This window comes from Diabrotica virgifera, chromosome 4 (assembly GCF_917563875.1).
Source record: "Diabrotica virgifera virgifera chromosome 4, PGI_DIABVI_V3a".
In the NCBI taxonomy this organism is placed as follows: Eukaryota; Metazoa; Arthropoda; class Insecta; order Coleoptera; family Chrysomelidae; genus Diabrotica; species Diabrotica virgifera.
In genome coordinates this window covers 179842122-179864211 of record NC_065446.1, presented here as the reverse complement: position 1 = coordinate 179864211, position 22090 = coordinate 179842122, and the positions used below count along the sequence as shown (strand labels likewise).

Sequence of the window (22090 nt, the reverse complement as noted above, 5' to 3'; positions counted from 1 at the left end):
TTCGTTTCTGGTGAAGCAACGCAGTTGGAACAAGCAGATATATAATTGTGTCACCGGAAAGCGAAAAAGGTAACGCAGAACTTGGAAGAGTCTATAGTTTTCTAACTTCGTTTCTGGCGAAGCAACGGAGTTGGAACAAGCAGATTTATTACAATTTTGTCACCGGAAAGCGAAAAAGGTAACGCACAACTTGGAAGAGTTGTGCGTTCTATAGTTCTAATTTTGTTTCTGGTGAAGCGACGCAGTTGGAACAAGCAGATATATTATAATTGTGTCACCGGAAAGCGAAAAAAGTAGTCTCTGAAATGTTCAGGACTGAAACAATCGCTTAAAATTCGAGAATTTTTACGATTTTATACCAGGAGAGCAGCGCAGAAACGCGAAAGGGTTGACTTTATTGGAAGATGATAGTTCATTCGATTACATGAAATCAACTTTAACTTAAGAATATCCGAAATCAGAAGAAAGAAAATCAGAGAATATCAGGAAGATCATAAATATTACAGTGAAATCTTCTGTTAGTGATCCCATAGTAAATAACGAGGAAAAAACCTCATGATACGATATCGACAAGGTAAACATTTTGTCTTACATTTAGTTTACTCTCAAAATCAACACGAAACGTTTGAAATATTTTATTAGAGATATTTTTTTACTGTTTATTTCGAACGTCAAATAAACTTGATTCAAACTCAAATTGTGGCTTATTCCACATAAAATAGTAAATTGCATAAGATGCCACTAGAAAATAGTTTCAAAACAATACCAAAATAAGATGTAGTAGAAGTACATACAGGACAGAGACATGATTATCTACAATTACTAAATGTTCGTAAGTTTCCTCTGGATCGCGGAAGGTTCGTCAAAATGAAAAATTTTAACGAACATTAACTGCGCCACGACGGCGCGGTGCTCACACTATCTTCGCCTTAAGACATTCAGCAGGTAAGATGTGGTTCTTGTTGAAATTCTTCCATGTCTTGGCCAATTATTAATTATTTGTTTTGGATTTTTTCGAGTAGGTAGTCAAAAGTCTCCATTTTATATGGAGAATATGAAATATGAAATATGCTTTTAATTTGACGGGATCCTCCTGTAGCTCTTTGAATAAATGGCGAAATTCACCGTGATTACCGCGGGATTGATTATTACGATGAATTCTCTAACATTTTCCGCGAGTCAGGAAGTACCACGTTTTCAATGAGGAGTTTTCGAAAAAAAAAAAAAGAAAATATCTATCTATAACTGCCGAGTGGGAAAGAACTAAACTCCCGTCTCGCGTAACTACCAGCTCCCACTCTGGTTTAGCACTTCTTTGCTCTTTATTCTTTGCTCGCACTCTTTCTTCGCTCCACTCTGAACGTGCACGTATTCTTAGTAGTCGTCTGTATACCAACATACCAAAGGCTTCCAAGCGTTCAAGGATGATTTATCTTACGACAGGAACGTGGACGACACGGCTGTCTTACGGGGCACGTTGAAGAATCGTCTGATAGGAAAAGCATTGGCTAGTTTATCGTACAACGGGTCGGAGAGACAACGGGGTCGTGCGCCGTCTATTGCTCTATGGCACGTGCCGTCCACGTCCCGTCGTAAGATAAATTGGGCTTTAAGCATAGCCTCATTTAGAGTTCACGCTTCCACTCCATACAGTATGGCTGGAAAGATATAGCAATATGTCATTCCAACGCGAAAGTCAATACTAAGGTCGTGGATGCCAATTACGTTTCTCATTTTTACAAAAGTAGCTTGGGCTAGTTCTATTCGCCTTTTAATTTCTGTGATTGGATCCCAGCTCTCATCCTGTTTGATTTTGTTAATTAAACTTTGAAGGTTTTCTCCGCAATCAGCCAACACTAAGGTATCGTCGGTATATCTAATATTGTTCACGGCTGCAAAATTCACAATATTACCTTATGTTGTCTATATTTAAGGCTTCCTTAAATATTTCGTCAGCATATAAGTTAAATAGTAAAGGCGTTAATATACGCCCTTGTTTCACTCTTCTTTTGATATTTATTTTATCCGATAGTTCTTGTTCAACTTTTATTCTTGCCACTTGATGCTAGCACAGATTTGTAATTACTCGTAAATCTTTATCGTTCAATAAAGCTGTTTTCAATATTTCTAACATTTTGTTGTGTCGGACCTTGTCAAAAGCCTTTTCAGGTTAGGTCAGTCACGAGAAACCATTTTGAATAGTACCCCGTCAAAATAGCCCCATCAAAAAAGCTCCGTCAAAATAGCCCCATCAAAAAAGCTCCGACAAAATAGCCCCGACATAATATCCCGCACACAAAATAGCTCCGACAAAATAGTCCCGACAAAAAAGCTCCCTTCAGAATTCATCATGAAATAATGCCTTAAAAATACATTTTTTCAGAAATGGTAATTATCCTCTATTCAGATGTTTATCTTAATCACGTTAAATAAAAATGGTCTTTTCAGAGAACTCGAACACTGTCTTCTGTTTTGATTAAATGTGTTCTGCTTTTCGATTAAATTCAATTTTCAAGCTAGCTCCCGCCAGCCATCTGCCTCTTGGAAGTTTGAACATTTAATTTAAGCGAAAATCAATGTTTATTTGTGATATAAACATATTTTATGTTTTCTGGCAGCAGTAGAATGTATTTTGAATTAAATAAATTATATACATTCTTCTTTTTTTGTCAAATAATTTAAAAAATCCACGAAGAAAATAAACTTCCTGTAAGGCGTGCTATTTTTTGGCTTTTAGAAACACTGATGATGGATTTCTTAATCCGAAAACGTTTTGTTTTAAGGTGACCCTTATTTAGGGTATTTTAAAATATACCTTCTACAACAAATCTAGTATTTTTTAAAATAATTTAAATTAAAAAAAGTTTTTGGACACTTTGTATGAATAATTATGTAAATGTTTATATTACTGAATAGAGAATTAAATAACCTTTCAAATGAGCTAGCACACGACCCCTATTCTCATTTACAAAAATCATCCATTACGTCATCACGCCCAGATGGATGACGCCACTAGTATGACATATATACCAAAATATCGTAACAAAAAAATAAAAAACGACCTATTTCAGAATTTTTTCTTTAGCGGTTTACGAAATAACGAATTTATTCCTTTCATTTGCACCATACTGTATATCTGAATTACCGATATGAATGAGTCAGATTAAATTAAATTATTAGAAGATTTTTTTTACTAAGCAACAACATTTTTGTTTAATTTATTAATATTTTGTATTTTGACAACGACGTCCGAAGTGGAAGTCGAAACGTTAATAAAATATTTTTGTAAGTCAAATTGTGGCTTATTTCCCAATTAGAATAGTGATTAAAATAAATGGTACTCCGTTAAAAGGTAAAATTTTTTATTGGGGGTGTTTTCGCCGGGGCTGTTTTAGTGGGGGGCTGTCTTGACCGGAGCTATTTTGTGTGCGATCTATTTTGTCGGGGCTATTTTGTTTACGGGCTATTTTGTCGAGGCTGTTTTGTATCCGGGCTATTTTGACGGGGCTTTTTTGACGGGGCTGTTTGGACCGGGCCATTTTGACGGGTCAAGATTTTGAATATATGGTAAGTTAAAATAATTGTTTTTTTATTAATTGACTATAACTAAACAGTATTACTTAAGTTTATAAGTAGTATAGTTCGCTGTAGTAAATGCCGTCAAACAAATGATTTTATTTTTTTTTTCTGTTAATTTTTGTATCCAATTCGAAAACAATAAAATTATTGAATTAACAACAAAGAAACCTTTTGAATGGTGTGCCATGCCTACACTTTATTTAACAATTTAGCACTTGGAATTTTTTAATTCTGTAAGAATTTACCACTTCCTATCTCAAAGTCTGCCTAACCAAAAAAAAAAACTGGAGCAGTCTGGGTTTAAAGTTTAAGGTTAACATTATTATAGAAAAAATGGGTGATTCGACTTACATAAAATTTAAAAAGTTAACATATTAGTAAAAAATTAGTAAAAAGTACATTCGACATGATTAAAACTGAACTAATTAATATTTTTGACAAAATTACTGATATAAAAATATTACTTACCCTCAGAGTGAAATCCCAAGATCCCGTTGAAAGAGCTGTTCCATCTGGAGAAACTTGCAAACAAGATACTCTGTTTTCGTGGCCATAGAGTAAGCACACTCTTGCACATTTTAACGTATCCCAAACATTAACAGTGTAATCATTGTAACCAGCAAATAGCAAACGTCCTAAAATACATTAATGGAAATTAAAACATTTGACTCTAAAATTCTTGAAATTATCATTTGTCATATAAATAAATAAATTGTAATATACTATAATTCCCTGTAAAAGGAAACTAAGAGGCATTTTATATTTCAGCTTGTTCAGTCAGACAAGGTGACTCGTTAAGCCCACTGCTCTTTAACATAATAATGGACGAAATAATAGAAGCAGTACGTAAAGGTCATGGTTACAGAATGGGGAACAAAGAAATCCAAATAATATGTTATGCAGACGACGCCGCATTAATCGCCGAGACAAAAGACGATGTCCAAAGGTTAGCACACATCTTCAATACAACAGCCAAGAAATACAATATATTATCAGCAGAAAAAACCAAATGTATGACAATATCTAAATACCCACTACGATGTAAAATCGAAATTGATGGGAAAATAATAAAGCAGAAAGCAACGTTTAGATATCTGGGAATAGATATAACCAGTTACGGAGATGTTGAAGAGGAAGTACAATAACAAAGCTTAAAAGCAAGTAAAGCGGCGGGATCTCGTAATGACACAATCTGGAAGAACAAACACCTAAGACAAGACACAAAAGCAAGAATCTCTAAAGCAGCAATTAGACCTATATTGACATAGACGGCGGAGACAAGACCTGACACATCTAAAATGAGACGACTACTAGAAACAACAGAGATGAAAATACTTCGACGAATATCAGGGAAAAGTCTGTTGGATAGGGAGAGAAGCGAAAACATAAGAAGATCATGCAATGTAGAAGACATAAAAGCATGGGTGACAAAACGGAAACAGCAGTGGAACGAACACATTAGTAGAATGGCAGAGGATAGGATAGTGCGAATAGCACGAGATAAGTCACCAAATGGACGAAGAAGTATTGACAGACCAAGAAAAAGATGGTGCGATAACTTAAACAATTTAGGAGGCTAATATTGAAGAAGAAACAGGCTTTAAAGCCTACACACAAGAAGGAAGAAGAAGAAGAAGCTTGTTCAGAGAGGACCATAAAGACCATAGAGAGGGGTCTGACGTCACCAACCATTGCTCTCGTTCGCCCGTTCGGTGTACTATTGCATTGAATGCATTTTGCCATTACTACTTGTGCGTGTCGAATGATTGTGTTGTTTGCTCGGTGTTTACATTTACATTATTGTATTTATTATAGTATATTTAATGTATAATATACTTTCTCAAAATTAAAAACAAATCTGCACAATATAAGTACTATATAGTGCCGGAATGCCAAAGCATAACTGTCAGAACATCGAACAAACATTTTTTTACTCTATCAGTAGAACCAAAACGTCGATTAAAATGGCTAAAGGCGTGCTGGCGAGATAAAAAGGATATTTCACAAAGTAGCAAAGGTCTTTATGCCTGTGAGGATCATTTCGATGTGAGTATTTATCTAATTAGGTACATAATAAGACATTTTCTATTTTAAGAAAAATATTAGTTGTTGTTTCATGAAATGTGCCTACTTAAACTTGTTTATTGGTTGCAGTTAGGACAAGACATGGATAACTATATATAATTCAAGATTATGGGTGGTCCCAAAATTATTAAGTCAGGTGTTCTGCACATATTTGATTGTCAACCAGACAGAAAACGAGCTTTTTCTCAGCCTGTGAGGGAAGCAGCCCTTAAAAGGGATAAACGACAGCTTCTTGAAGATGCCGCTTCTACATCTAAGTCAGTTCTAGAGGACAATGATGATAAGAGACAGTGTGATCCCAATTTCACAAATTTAGTTCAATCAGGACCTAAATTAAACCAAACAGTTTTACCTTAAAAACGGTATCTCAATAAAGGTATTCAGTGTAAATTTTGTAAAAGACTTAAAACATTATTTGAAGATACAAAAAGTGAATCAGGAAGTTCTGTATTTGAAGATAATAGTGAATATAGTGGTAGTGATGACTATTGGTACAATGAAAGTGATTCTGTATCTTGTGATGAAGTTTCAATACAGACCTAGATTGCATACGTTTCATTTTATACGCTTTAGTTAATTGAAAATATTGTAAAACACAAACAATGCAACTATTTTTAACTCTAAAAAAGATAAGAAGAGGACACACATTTATGTCTCTTGGATATGTTTCGAGAATAATTATTGCAAAATCTGTTCCATTAATTAGTAAATATTTAAGATCTTGTATTTTTAATACCCAAGTTAGTTCAATTAAATTAAACTTACCCTTATAGTCTAGTAAAATAAAATTACACTACATGTAAATCAAAATGTAAATTCGTACAGGTTGAAACAAATTTTATATTAAAGTTTAGGTGGGTATAAAAGATATTTTCAAAAAAGTATCCAAATCATACAAGGGGATCATTGTTTAAATAATTAAAAAGGGGTCATTTTTGCAAAAAAAATACTTTTTTAACTGCTGAGGTCATTCAATTGCTAATGAAGGTCTATAGTAATATTTTCTGCAAAGTTGAAGGGTAAATCTGTCACATAAGACTTACTAAATTAAATGTGACCCCCTATTTATTTAAATAATTATACATAAAACTTTAAAAACAAATTTGCAAAAAAATATTTTTAGCGTTTTAAATAAGCACTATAAAATATCTTACTTTACATGAGAAGTTGCCCTATGTTATCAGTATTAATAAAAAAAAATGGTCCAAAAATATTTAATATTTTTTAAGATATGGAATTTGTTTATCAAATGTTACTCTATTATCAATCGCAAAAACGCGGTTGTTGCCAAAGAAATATTCACCTGTATTAAATCCTATTATTTTTATTCTTATGTATATTTCCGATAAATGCATTGATAAGTTCAAATTTTAATTAAACTTCCCCCTAAAATGGAATTTGAAATTTATTCAAATTTGTTTATAATTTGGTTTTTTAATAACGTCCCGGGTATTAAATATTTTGAAATGCCGTTTCGATAATTGGGTTCCTGGGAATTTTTCACTAATTAACAATTTTTTTTGTCTTTTTTTCCTCTTCTTTTTTTTTCTTGGAGTTATATTACTATGGGCCCTTTTAGGGTTAAGTTTCATTAAAAATGCCGAATCTCTAAGTTGTAGATTCTAGACTTAAAAATATTAAGATTGGTCTAAAATCACTTAAATAAATTGTGACTATTTACTGAGTTACAGGGTGTTTTATTTAAAAATTTAAAAAGCATTTTTACCAAGTACTTTCAAACTATTTGACATATCCTTATCATACTTGGCAGAAAGTGTGGCTACTATACAGTCTACTAAGTTGTGACAAATAAAAGTTTCTAGCTACTACCAGAGACGTACGACATGGGATAGTTAGTGGTTGACCCTTCCCAAATTCTACGCCACTGAGGTAATTACTATTTTAGCGAAATTTTTCGATTCTCCAATACTTTCTAAGTAAATAATATACTCTTTACTGGTAACGCTTAAGTCATTAGTTTTCGAGATATTGGACGTTCAAAATGAAACGGCATAGTTATTTTGATTCATTCATTCATTCATTTTAAACTTCCAATATCTCTCAAACTGATGACTTTATCGATACCAATAAAGCTATTTACATACAAAGTATTGCAGAATCGAAAAATTTCGCTAAAATAGTAATTCACTCAGTGGCGTAGAATTTGGGAAGGGTCAATCATTCACTATCCCCTGTCGTACGCCTCTGGAACTAGCTAGAAACGTTTATTAATCACAATTTAGTAGGGTATATAATAACCACACTTTCTGCCAAGTATGATAAGGATACGTCAAATAGTTTTAAAGTAATTGGTAACAATAATTTTTAAATAAAACACCCTGTAACTCAGTAAGTAGCCACATTTTATTTAAGAGATTTTAATTAAATCTTAATATTTTTAGGTCTAGAATCTACAACTTAGAGATTCGATATTCTTAATAAAATTTAGCCCCAAAGGGCCCGTATCAATATAACTACAAGAAAAAAAAAAGAAGAAGAAAAAACGACAAAAAAATTTTGTTAATTAGTAAACAATTCCCAGGAACCCAATTATCGAAACGGAATTTGAAAATACTTAATCCCCGCGACGTTATTAAAAAAACAAATTATAAACAACTTTGAATAATTTTCAAATGCCATTTTAGGGGGGAGTTTAATTGAAATTTAAATTTATCAATACATTTATCGAAAATATACATAAAAATAAAAATAATGAGATCTTCAGCAGGTGAATATTTCTTTGGCAACAACCGCGTTTTTGCAATTGAAAATATAGTAACATTTAATAAACAAATTCAATATCTCAAAAAATATTAAGTAAATATTTTCCGAATAATTTTTTTTTACTTAATACTGGTAACATAGCGCAACTTAATCTGTAAAACAAGATATTTAATAGTGCTTTTTTAAAGCGCTAAAAATAATTTTTTGCAAATTTGTTTTTGAAGTTTTATATACAATTATTTAAATAAATAGGGGGTAAAATTTAATATAGTAAGCCTTATGTGAAAGATTTACCCTTCAAACTTGCAGAAAAAAATCCCATAGACCTTCATTAATAAGTGAATTACCTCAGCAGTTAAAAAAGTATTTTTTTTGCAAAAATGACCCCTTTTTTATTATTTAAACAATGATCCCCTTGTATGATTTGGATACTTTCTTGAAAATATCTTTTGTACCCACTTAAACTTTGATATAAAATTTGTTTTAACCTGTACGAATTTACATTTTGACTTTTTTTTATTTTATTAGGCTATTAGCATTCAGTAAGCGTTAAAAAAGCACTACAGCGAAAACATGCGCTACACGTACAAAATCGGTAATGGTTTTAAAAGGAAGGCGCAACGAGTCATACAGCTATACACTCCCTATGCTTACTTCAGGAACATTTTTAAAACGGAGTATTTTCTGGTGGAACAGACTTCGAGTACCTAGCTCACTCACCTGATCTGACAATATGATCTAATACACACCAATCTGACATATACAAGAGGCATGCATTAATTATTAATACATAGTCAGCAAAACATAATCCAGGCGCAAACTACTGGCAATAGAAAGCTAATCGAGGAGATAAAGCAAATATTGTAATGGGACAACCAATCGACACAACAGCTACGAGATATAGCTTTGAAAATAAACTCAAAAAGAATATATGTACCAGACAGGGAAGACTTGGAGGAAGGTGTACCCATAAAAGTGGAAGAAACTTAGTTAACCTCACTAACATCGGAGGATGAAGGAGCCGGTATGGTAAGGACAAATCAAGGGATAGATACTTATCCCGGTAATCTATCTAAGAATGTCACAATTTTCCAGGCGGAAATAACGGCAATCCATCACAGCGGGGAAGAAATAGAAGGACAGAAAACAACATACCGTTCAATTACCATCTTATCAGATAGCCAGGTAGCGCTTAAGACTGCACTTACATTGGATCCGTATTTTTCCGATCCGATCCGACGTCGGATTGAATACAAACTCATGGTATTAAATGGCTGCACCTACATTGGATTCGCATTTCTCCGATCCGATATCGGGCGATTGATAGGAGAAGCTAAAGCAGAGAAGCAGTTCGACGTCGGCCGATATCGGATCGGAGAAATACGGATCCGATGTAGGTGCAGCCATTTAATACCATGAGTTTGATTTTTAATCCGACGTCGGATCGGATCGGAGAAATACGGATCCAATGTAAGTGCAGTCTAAGTCACTCAATCATGTAAAGGTCAATTGTAATCTAGTATTATGTTTATATGGCATTGAGCCACAAATATTTTTTGTGTAATGAAAATTAAATTTCTCAATTAACTACTGTTTGACGTTTTGATTTCACTCAGAAAATGAAAAAGAAATTAGGAAGAATAAAGGCAGTTTTTGTTTTTATTCGATTCAGAGTTGGACCACCATCTCCATATAGCTATTTCAGCATCCCATGCATCTTCAGTGAAGCTATGCACTCACAACTCTGAAATGAATATCAACAACCCTGCCTATTTAAGGGAAACCATCGAGATACAATGATTCCACCTTTTGAGACGCAATCTAGCGACATCTCTCGCAATACGAGGAAAACAACGAAAAGCCGCAGATACAAAGTTTACTACTTTTTAAACAATTAGAATAATTGAAATAAAAATATAATAAACAATATTTTAAATCTAAGACTTTTCGTTAATAAACTGCTTTCTGGCTGCATCCTGTATCTCTGGCTTTTACAATATATAAGCACAAGAGACGACGAAAATAGGAAAAAGGAAATAGAAGACACTTTGGCCACGCATTTACCTTCTCTTCGTCTAGACCAGAGCGCATCTGTAAAAATATTAGTACATTTGGACGTTGAGAGGTGACTCAAATTTTTTTGCAGAAATTGCTTAAAAATAACTCAAATAATAATATTTGAGTTATCCTCCCTCTCAAAAAGGTCCGGAACATTGTTTAAATAATCAAAATGTCAAAAAATGAAGGAAATATTCGATTTTTTTCTTCGTTTTTTTTTATTATAACTTCAAAAGTATTCATTTTCGAGAAAAGTTGTACTGACATAAAAGTTGCGTAATTAAATTTCTTACAATATGGAATTGGTTAAAAATTTAAAAAATAGTCACCCTTGTTGCAAAATAGCAATAATTGCGAAAAAAACCATACAAAAACAAGTATTCGCATTTTACGTTTTTCAACCATTTATGCTACACTTGGAACCTTCATATTTTACCCAGAAAAACTTTATGATACAGTAAAACAATACCATAAATAAATTAAGATCGGTTCAATAGATTTTGCAAAATAAATTTTGAAATCCAGCTTTCGCAAAAAAAATTCATTTCTTAAAAATGTTACAGGACTGAAAATAAAGCAGATAGTAAGTTGAAATTTTTTTTGCTTATAGAAGTGTACTGTACCTTTCATTTGCAATTTGTAAAACTAAAATCAATTAACTACCACGGTGTCAGGAATTTTTTTAAATAAACATTAATTATTGGTGCTACGCGCAGGACAGCGGATAGTTTGCTCTGATTGGGCATTCCATTGACCTTTGATAATGATTGATACATTTTAATTTTTATTATATTTCGATATAAATAAATAAATTTGTTTATTGCAAAATAAAAACACATACTCTATCCTTTGAAATAACACTTTTTTTAGCAAAAACTTTCTTTGTTCATATATTTTAACTTAGAGAATAAAAGTGTATTATTTTTAAACATATGCAATTGTTTAAACAATATTTCACAAACAATAATAAAATTTGTTTGATTTTTGTGGAATTAAAATATTAAAATACAAAAAAATATTCACCGCTGTCCTGCGCGTAGCACCAAAAATTTAATGTTAATTTAAAAAATTTCCTGACGCCGTGGTAATTAATCGATTTTAATTTTGCAAATTGCAAATGAAAGGTACAATACACTTCTATAAGTAGAAACAAATTCAACTTGTTATCTGCTTTATTTTCAATCCTGCAACATTTAAAAAAAAATGAATTTTTTTTGCGAGAGCTGGATTGCAAAATTTATTTTGCAAAATCTATTAACCCGATCTTAATGAAATTTACAGTATTGTTTTACTATATCATACAGTTTTTCTGTGTAAAACATGTAGGTCCTAAGTGTAGCATAAATGGTTGAAAAACGTAAAATTCCAATACTTGTTTTTGTATGTTTTTTTTTCGCAATTATTGCTATTTTGCAACAAGGTTGACTATTTTTTAAATTTTTTAACTAATTCTATATTATAGAAAATTTAATTACGCAACTTTTATGTCAGTACAATTTTTCTCAGAAATGAACAGTTTTAAAGTTATAATCAAAAAACCAATAAAAAAATCGAATTTTTCCTTCATATTTTGACATTTTGATTATTTAAACAATGTTCCGGACCATTTTAAGTGGGAGGATAACTCAAATATTATTATTTGAGTTATTTTCAAGCAATTTCTGCAAAAAAATTTGAGTCACCTCTCAACGTCCATCTCAAAACAGATGCGCCCTGGACTAGTCTAGGAATTAGGAAATTAGATAAAAATTCTGGGAAAATTTCATAACCTGATCATTTTAGGTTATGTGTACTTTCCATACAAATGAAATTTTGGTCTCGATCTTGGAGACTCTAGCAATTGTGGTTGAAAAAACATTGTTGGAAAACAACCAAAACCAAAAAACAACCACAGATTGCTAGAGTCCACAAGATCGAGACCAAAATTTCATGTATATGGAAAGTACTTCTTCTTCTTCTTAACGTGCCCTATCAAGTCCCCTTGACGTTGGCGATTAACATGGCGAAACTGTCTCTATCTCGAGCTATTCTAAATAGTTGTTCTGCTTTCTTTATTCATGTCCACTCCCGGATATTCTTAAACTAAGAGGCCTGCTTTCTACCAATTCCTCTGCATCCGTCGATTCTACCCATCATAATAAGTTGAAGAATATTATACCGGTCTCCCCTTACTATGTGTCCAAAATAGGACATATTTCTATATTTGATGTTATCAAGAAGCTCGCGGGCAGCATTTGCTCTCTTAAAGACTGCCACATTTGTCAGCATAGCCGTCCATGGTATTTTCAGTGTACGGATGTGCAGCCACATTTCAAAGGAACATAAAAGTACACATAAACTAAAAAGATCAGGTAATGAAATTTCCCAGAATTTTCAAACCTAGTTTTCTATTTATTTTCTGAGGACGAGTTCCGAAGGGGAAATCGACACGAAAAACAGTAGTTAATTATTAAATGCAATTTTCATTACACCAACAATTGTGGCTCAATCCCATATAAACATAATACTAAAATAAACATGCCACAAAAAGCTAGTACGGGATTGTGAGGGTGACCTAAATAAACTACAGTCCGTCTAATTTACTTACCGTTGCACGTCATTATCTACGTCAGATACAACGTTGACATAGTTGCCAAAGTATAAAAAAATCCTGAATCCATTTTAAATCAAATGGATCACATAATTATTGTAAACATGGATTATACAACAAAACAAATTAATATTCAATGTAAATAAATAAAAACTTTAGAAATAGAAAACAAGAATTAAATTATCATCTTACGTTAAAGTAAATAATAAAAACAGTAAATATAATAAAACAAATACTTACAGTAAAGAATATAAACAAATATGAAGTGTCATCACCGCAACTGTCAAATAAATGTTACCAATTTATTCTAAAATGTCACCTTCGTTCGATTACAGTTACAGTGTGTTCCGAGCAAATTTGCTTCATAAAAACGCTTTATAATCCATTTATACAGATTAAATGAAACATATTATTGTGTATTTCTTTAGGTTAACATTAATAGAAATCTTCAAATATTATTTCTACGCGTACATAATGAAATATGTCTAGTGGCTGTAATTCCAGTGTACTAGGCAAAATGATTCTAAAAAAGAACACACCTACCGCCTAAATATTTCGTGTTGGTATCATGTGACGTCACAGGCTATTACGCGGATGACGTGCAACGTTAAGTAAATGAGACGAAGTATATAAACTTATGGAAGACCACAGCAAGGTTACGGTAGTCTGGATACCGGACACAAGGGTCATAAAGGCAATGAAAAAGCAGATGAAATGACTAAACAAGACTCATCATTTCCATTCATTCGAGCGGAACCCTTCCGCAGCGTTGCGTAGGCAGTAGCAAAAATGGCTAGAACAAAGTGGGTAGGCCACAAATCTCTGGAATGGTGGTGAAATTTAATAGGACAAATAAACTGGAAAGATTACATAATATTCGCCAAAATTTACGACAGACCTAATAAGCAAAGGGGTCAGGAAAACAGCCTAAGCCATAGTAGGTTTGCTTAGTGTTGGAAAATTCTCGAGAATGAAAAATCTGAGAATATTCTCGATATGGAGAATTTTCTGAGAATGAACCCCATGACGCACTTAAGAATATTGTTGAAGATGAAAAATAGGGTTTTAAAAATCATGATCTTATGTATATACAAAATTATGAGACGAAACAACAGTGTTCTTTTTATATAAAAAAATGCAAAACGAACAGAAAACACAAAATTTCTTTAATAAAAAAATGAAATTTTCTTCTTACAGCAAATAATCGATGTGGTATGATAAAACATGAGACCTCAGATTCAGAATCTATTTCTATCATTAGCTCATCCTAGCCATCTACAATCTGCATTTTAATGTACTGATGAGTTGTGAGATTTTGTTTTTCACGAGTGGCCAGCTCAGTCATGGATTGGTCTACGTCTAATAATTTTAAATTGTGAGCAATAAAAGTTACTTTACGAGCCCGTTCAGCAGTGAGCCGGTTTCTTTTAGAGGAGTGAATAAAAAAACCATAAGTACTGAAACTTCTTTTAGTCGCTGCACTGGATGAAGGCATGCTTAATATATCAACTACTATTTTAGTTAATTTTGTTCCGAAACATGTACCTTTTCACCATATGATTAAGTCTAGTTTTTCAGTTGATTTTACGTATGGTTTTCCAAAAAATTCCTCGTTAGACCGATAAAGTGCCAAATCTGCCATTATTTCAGCCGACTCATCACCATGTTTTAAAGTTGCTAAATTATCTACAAACTCAGTTTTCTCAACTTGTTTTTCTCTGCTTAAATGAACACCATTCTAAATATTTGCACGTTAATATTGCACCAAAACAATAAATATTGACACTGTAAACACCCTTGCTAATGGTTCATGGGATTGGCAAAAACAATATACCTACATATTTTTTAAATTACAGTCGAACCCGCTTATTGGAATAGCCTTTGTGTTAAGTAAAAGTATTCCTATAACCAGGATATTCTAATAACGGATCATTGGTTGCTGGTATAAACGCTTCGGGACCTCACATTTCTATTCCTTATACCGGGATGTTCCTTTAACCGGTATTCTAATAAGCGGGTTCGACTGTATAATAATTTGACCCATATCTAGTTTTTATTTTTGTTTCGGTTTTTGAAAATATAGAAAATTTTTGCCAAGAATATTCTCGAGAGAATTTTCTGGCAGAGAATATTCTCGTTCTCGAAAATATTCTCTTGAGAATATTCTCTTCTAACATCACTAGGCTTGCTAACAGGACACTAAGATGCAGAGGCATTACGAATATCTGAATGTTACTGACTGGTGCACTAGTGTAAATTTTGGTTATAAGTTATTATATAAGTATAAATATTTACCTGATACTGAAAAATCCACAGAGTTCGATCCAAAAATAATGCTCTCTTTGCTATATACCGCAATTTCTCTGTCAGCTCGAAGGTCGAAAAGACGACACTAAAAATGAATACAATATAGTAGTACAACATTTACTAAGTTACCATTCAATAAGTTTAGGTTAAGGTAAGGTAAATAAGGTAAACTAAAAATTTAACATTTAGAATAATTGAGTAACCAAAAATTTATTCACTATGTGCTTGACTCTGGCATCATATACCCCGTCTAATCGATTTGGCGTTACTGGTGGCCTTTTACTACATACTACATATTAAGAAATTAAACACGTAATGATAGTTAAACAAAAGATTCCATTTTTTACCACTGACTTGCGCCTAATAGTAGATCAGTTACAGTTCCCCCGTTGTTGTTGTTTTAGTTTAAATTTTTCCTTATGCTAACATATAAAACTATTTTACAGCAAAGAAAACAAAAAGAGCATACATATATGAGACTATAGTGAAAAGTATCACTATACTCAGCTGTGAGGTATGGCCACTGGAGAAAAGAACACTGGCAACGCTGAGAGCAACGAAACTGGATTGTTGAAGAAGAGCAGCAGGAAGAGAAAGGATTACCAACGAAAGCAGTAGAGAAATAATGGGAATCAAATGAACAATCACGGATGACTTATCGACAAAACAGCTTATCTGGTTCGGACATATATAAAGAATGGATGAACAACGAATACCAAATGAAATACAATATGAGGACAAAATTACAGATCTAATAACAAATGGACCTTATACAAAATTAACGAAGGATCCAACGAAGACACTGGAAAACAAGATATATAGAACTTTATTCAAATTTAAAAATGATTTAACATACTATCAAAGAAAACTAATGACACCTCATTACAGGAAGACACCACATTTCTATGGAGTGCCGAAAATTCATAAAGTGAATATACCACTTAGACCCATTTGTAGTACCATCAATTCTCCTTGTAGTGAACTATCAAAATTTTTACTTAACATTATAAAACCATTTGCTAATAATAATGACACATTTATAAAAAAATACACAACATTTTTTAAACAAATTATCAAATATTGAATTTAATTCAAATAATATTTTAGTAAGTTTTGACATAAACAGTTTATTTACAAATGTGCCATTAGATAAAACTTTAAACATAATCAAAACGAAATTAGAGAATGATAATACATTGACAACTAGGACAAGACTAAATGTATCAGCTATAATGGAGTTATTGACATTATGTACTAATAATACCTATTTTTCAACTAAATAATGAATTCTATAAACAAAATTTTGGTCTAGCAATGGGCTCTTCTTTATCTCCGTTATTGGCTAATATATTTATGGAGGATTTCGAAACTAATATCATTTCTAAACAAAATTTAAAACCCACAGTATGGTGGAGATATGTAGATGATGTGTTTTCAATATGACCTCATAGATCAGAATTGTTGGATACATTCCTAAATATTATAAACGATCAAGAAGAGACCATCAAATTTACAATGGAAAAGGAATATAATAACACCCTACCTTTCCTCGATGTTTTAGTCTCAAAGAAGGATACTGGATATGAGACTCAAGTGTATAGAAAACCAACACATACCAACAGATATCTCAATTACAAATCAAATCACATCAACGTTAAAAAGGGAATCATTAAATCCTTATATGATAGAGCCAAAATTACTTGTTCTAACGAAAATTCATTCTTAGAAGAAAAACAATTTCTTAACGTCTGTTTTATTAAAAAATGATTATCCTTTATCGTTTATAAATAAGGAATTGTCAAGATTGGATCGAATGGAACAGAACAACTTAGAACGGAATCCTATAGCATTCACAAGAAATAATACGAGGGAAATATCAATACCATATATAAAAGGACTATCCGAGAAACTTAAAACAAAAGGAAATAAATTCAACATTTCAACAACATTCAAAACAACAAACACGTTGAGATCTATTCTATCTAAAAATAAACCTAACAGTGAACAAGAAAGAACAAAGAATTGTATTTATAAAATAACTTGTGAATGCGAACAATTTTATTTAGGTGAAACATCAAGACTCGAGACCATTAAACGTTAGAATAAGTGAACATCAGTCTTATATTAAAAATAGAGAATTTGACAGATCTCAAATATGTCAACATGCATGGGATAATGAACATAGAGTTCAGTGGAGAGATTCAAGTATAGTCCTGAAAGAAACAGATAGTAAAAAGAGAAAAATCAAAGAAGCGGCTTTAATTATGCTAAATAAAACCAATTGTGTCGCAAATTCCTCGGTAGAATGCAGTAGGATGTGGTTACCCATACTAAAAGAGGAAGTTGATAGAAAAAAAATACCAGGATTAGTAAAACAATAACATATCGAGTTAGTACATATTTTATGTTTTAGTATTGTTTATATATCTATGTATTATTAATATTATTTATAATTTAAAATAACATTAGTATTAGTTTTGAGAGTAAACTAAAGTAAGACCTTATACTTACGATGTCGGGATAGTATCACAAGGTTTTTTCCTGGTTTTCCCTCGTGATTTACTATGGAATCTCTAGCGCGAGAATTTTACTGTCACCATTGCATGTGGTTGTCTTTTTAAAGACAGATCACACGTTATGATTTTTTTGTGACAGATATTCTTGAGTTGGGGTTGATTTCATGTATTCGAATGAACTATCTTTCAATAAAGTCGTCCCAGGAACGCAACTCAGAAATATTGGCAATATCAATTTAAAGTCTTCTACTTTAAAATGTATAATATAAGTCTGAATTGCCGATATAAATGAGTCAGACTAAATAAATTATTAGAAGAATTGTTTTACTAAGCAACAAAATTTTTGTTTAATTCATTAATATTTTTTGTATTTTGACAACGACACCCGATTTGGGCGTCGAAACGTTAATAAAATCATTTTTTAGTAAAATTGTGGCTTATTTTCATCAAATATTTGGTATTTCAAGTTTGTTAACCGTGCTGTGCGTCATAGTAGCTTTCTATAATATTATATAGCATAGATCTGTTTGCGTTTGAAGTGGTTATTTAGTGTCATTCTGAACTTGTAGCTCTAAAGTCGAATCGGGGTGTCATTATCTGCCAGTATAAGTTTAAAAATGTTTTTTGAGTTTTTGATAAACAGGTCAGATTTACATTTTTTTATTGTAATAACTGATTTAAATTATTAATATAGTCTCTATACTCAATAAATCTTAATTTTTTTAGATATTTTACACTTCATTTATTATGGGTTGGTACTCGCTAATTTGCTTATAACACATTTTTAATTTTATTTTTTAACTTTTATAATATAGCTAATAAGTTAATAAAACATGTTTTTTTATATATACTTCTGTAACTCAACACATGATTTTGTTTATAAACAAGTAGATCACAGAAAATTTTTACGGGGTGCTGTGAGCACCCCACGTGGCAGTTAAAGCCTTGCAAAGCCACGTGGCAGGTGCCGGGTTAAAGGCAATCAGAAGGAGAGAAAACGAGGTAGACCGAGGAAACGTTGGAGCGAAGGAATAAAGAAAGAGCTGAGCGAAAGGGACATAGAAGAGGACCTATGGAACAACCGGACGAAGTGGCGATTGGAAGTCGGAAAACGGCGGAGAACGTTATAAACCGACATGTAGTAGTAGTATAAAACTTTTTTAACTCACACTTCCGAACATTGTCATATTATTTACCACTATAACTCGACCGTTTCATGAATTATAATCTATATAACATACATTATACACTTTAAGAGTTTATTATCAATTTTCTAAACGCGATCGACACAATGAACTCATTCGCGCTTGCGAATGGTATCAATCGCAATATCTATATCACATCCCAAATTTACTCTAGATTCAAAATTTATTCAGAATTAACTATTGCAGTAATTCAAATAAAAAAATACAAGCACGTTCAAAACATACGCGTACAATTTCTAACAGTACTAAATAAAAGTCAAATACGGCACCTGCACAAAAAATATAAGAATCATTTACAAAATGAGACCATATATTGCTGGTACCTATGATTAATGTGATTCCTAATACATTTCCAGTAAAAATAATAACTCTTTGATAAGTGTTGGCGATACAATTTTTTTATATGGGTGTCCGCGAAGATTATAACTCCCAAAATATTTATAACGAAAATATTTAGTTTATAATAGATTCCGACGAAAACAATTATTTCCCTTTCTGTTTCTGTTTCTGCCGACGAAAACAATTATTTCTGAGAACTTTTTAGTAATTAGGTATATTTTTCGTGGACCCACAAACAGAAATGTTTTTTGCTGATACTCCTCAAAAAATAATTTTTTTCGCTAACACTTTATTAGGGATTATAATTTTCACAATCATATGATCGAAAACAATATTTTTCGCGGCGTTAATTGAAATTTCTACTCTTAACGGCATTTTTCGGAGTTATACTTTTCGTAGGCGGCGATATGACCAATACATTCGATCTGCGAATTTATAAAAATATGACCCGACAAAATTCGAATACAACACAAAATGCAAATGAGCAAGTTTTAAGAGTTTAAGCCAGAATTGCACGCCTGAATGATGCAGAACGTAGTGATTATGAATGTTTCGTTTCTTCTGTGGATCATATTGCTCTTTCACGCGACTTTCCCACCTATTCCTATTCTGGATTGCATGTAGTACATTGATGCCTGCTAGTAAAGACGTGCATTGACGTAGTAAAGATTTTAATAATTTTTCTATTGTATCCGTCCATTGAGTTGATTATCGCTCTTGACTTTTTTTTCCTTACGGTTTTCTTTGGACTACTAGAATATTCGTATTATCGACACGTATTATATATGTCCGAAGAATGTTAATATTTAAAAAAATACGTTATGGGTTCTTAACCTCCGTAAGAACAGATGTATTTGCCCTTCTATTTGTCCAATATATTCGAAAAATTCTTCTCTAACATTACACAGGGCGAGTCATAAGGAACTGCACATACTCCTACCTATCGAGGTCCCCATGGGATCGCCATACGAGATAGGAATGGGGAATAACAAATGACCATTAAAAAGGGTCTGCTCCCATTGTTTAGTAATATACAGGGCGAGTTGTGAATGTTTGACTGAAATTTCTATTCATAATAACTTTTGAACTTATATTCGATGTCTCATATTTTGGTCAAACGTTACACAACTACCACTTAATTAACTGATTAATTAACCATATCAGTGAATAAGTTTAGGTGAATTATTAAAATGTCCGACGATTCTCCCCCCGACACAGGGGGGAAAGAAGATGACGACACACAGGATTCTATGATCATCGAAAACACCGATCAACACAACAGCGGTAAAAACAACAGCGATAAGGAAAGCAGGTCTGAACAAACGTTGCAACAAAAAAGTAAGGTCTTTAATTTACAAAAACCACATATTTACTCGAACTTTGTTTATGTCTTCATTGAGAGTACCAATGACCGTAATATTTCAAATCTTCATGAAATGGCCGTGGGACATATTCTCTATAAAAAACTTGCTATTCAAAACATTCTTAAGATAGACCGTATAGGAAAAAGTAGAATTAGAGTACAATTAAAAACTATCAGAGATGCTAATAATTTAATTAATAATAAAAATCTTGAAAAAGAAAACCTAAAAGCGTATATACCTAATAACTTATTATCTAAAAAATGCGTTATCAAACACGTTGACACCACCTTTGATGAACAATATCTATTTAAAAAAATTTTATCACATGTAGCTATTACTGAAATTCAGAGAGTTAAACGCAAAATTATATCAAATGGTGAGACAATTTTTGTTCCGAGACAAACGGTGATTGTTACATTCGAGGGAAATGTTTTACCAAAGCACATATATATTAATTCTGTTTCATGCCCGGTAGAGCCTTATATATACAGGGTGACTCAATGTTTGTTATATGGACACGTGGCCCTGCAATGCCGTAGTGCAACACAACTTTACATAAACTGCAGTAAAGAAAAAGGGGAAATACATTCTTGTCGTGACCCACAAGATAGTTGTTGCATATACTGCAAAAATAGCACACACAAATCAATCTCAAAAGATTGCCCAACCCATATGAAACAATATGAGATTAAAAAGAAAATGGCTGAAGAAAATTTAACATTTTCCGAAGCAAAACGTCTCCATAAAACTTCGTATGCTAACTCTCTCAAATTTCAGAACAATTTTCAGTTGTTGTCTAACAGAATCGATAAAGAATTTCCCTCCCTTCCACAACCCCGAGTAAGATCTCAGTTTCAATCAAAACAATTTTCTTCACATACTTCTGCATCCACTTCTTTGCTTAGTTCACAAAGACGAGAACACCCGTCAGCAGAAGAAAATCCAAAGAAAAAACGTAAAGCTTCTTCTCCCGTAGCGGATCCGAGATTCCAGCCCATGTTTCCGTTTAGCTTTGGGCCTGAAAAATAAATTACTATTCCTCCTAGACAACAACCCGTACCAGATTTGTCTGGAGATGAATTTATAAAGTATTTCTTTGTTATATTTCAAAAGGTGATTAAAGAAGTTAACTCTGTCGAGGACTTTTCAAACATTGATATTAATTATATTAAAAATATTGCATCGGAACAAGCCGAAGATATATCTGATGACGAGTACTAATACACTTTTAATATTATGCAATGGAATGCCCATTCAGCGGTGTCTAATAAACTTATTTAATTAAAGCCTTGTATGAGTATAAAATTGATATAGCTTTGATTA

General features: G+C 32.4%; 1 protein-coding gene across 1 annotated transcript in view; it reads right to left on the bottom strand.

Moving 5' to 3' along the window:
* Nucleotides 1-22090, bottom strand: part of LOC126883271 (guanine nucleotide-binding protein subunit beta-5) — an 84436-nt gene that overhangs the window by 13237 nt on the left and 49109 nt on the right. Inside the window, exons 7-8 of the mRNA XM_050648601.1 lie at nucleotides 15332-15428; nucleotides 4048-4214 (exon numbers count right to left, since the gene is read on the bottom strand). Of these exons, the coding sequence (XP_050504558.1) occupies nucleotides 4048-4214; nucleotides 15332-15428 (264 nt within the window). The remainder of the gene's footprint in view (nucleotides 1-4047; nucleotides 4215-15331; nucleotides 15429-22090) is intronic.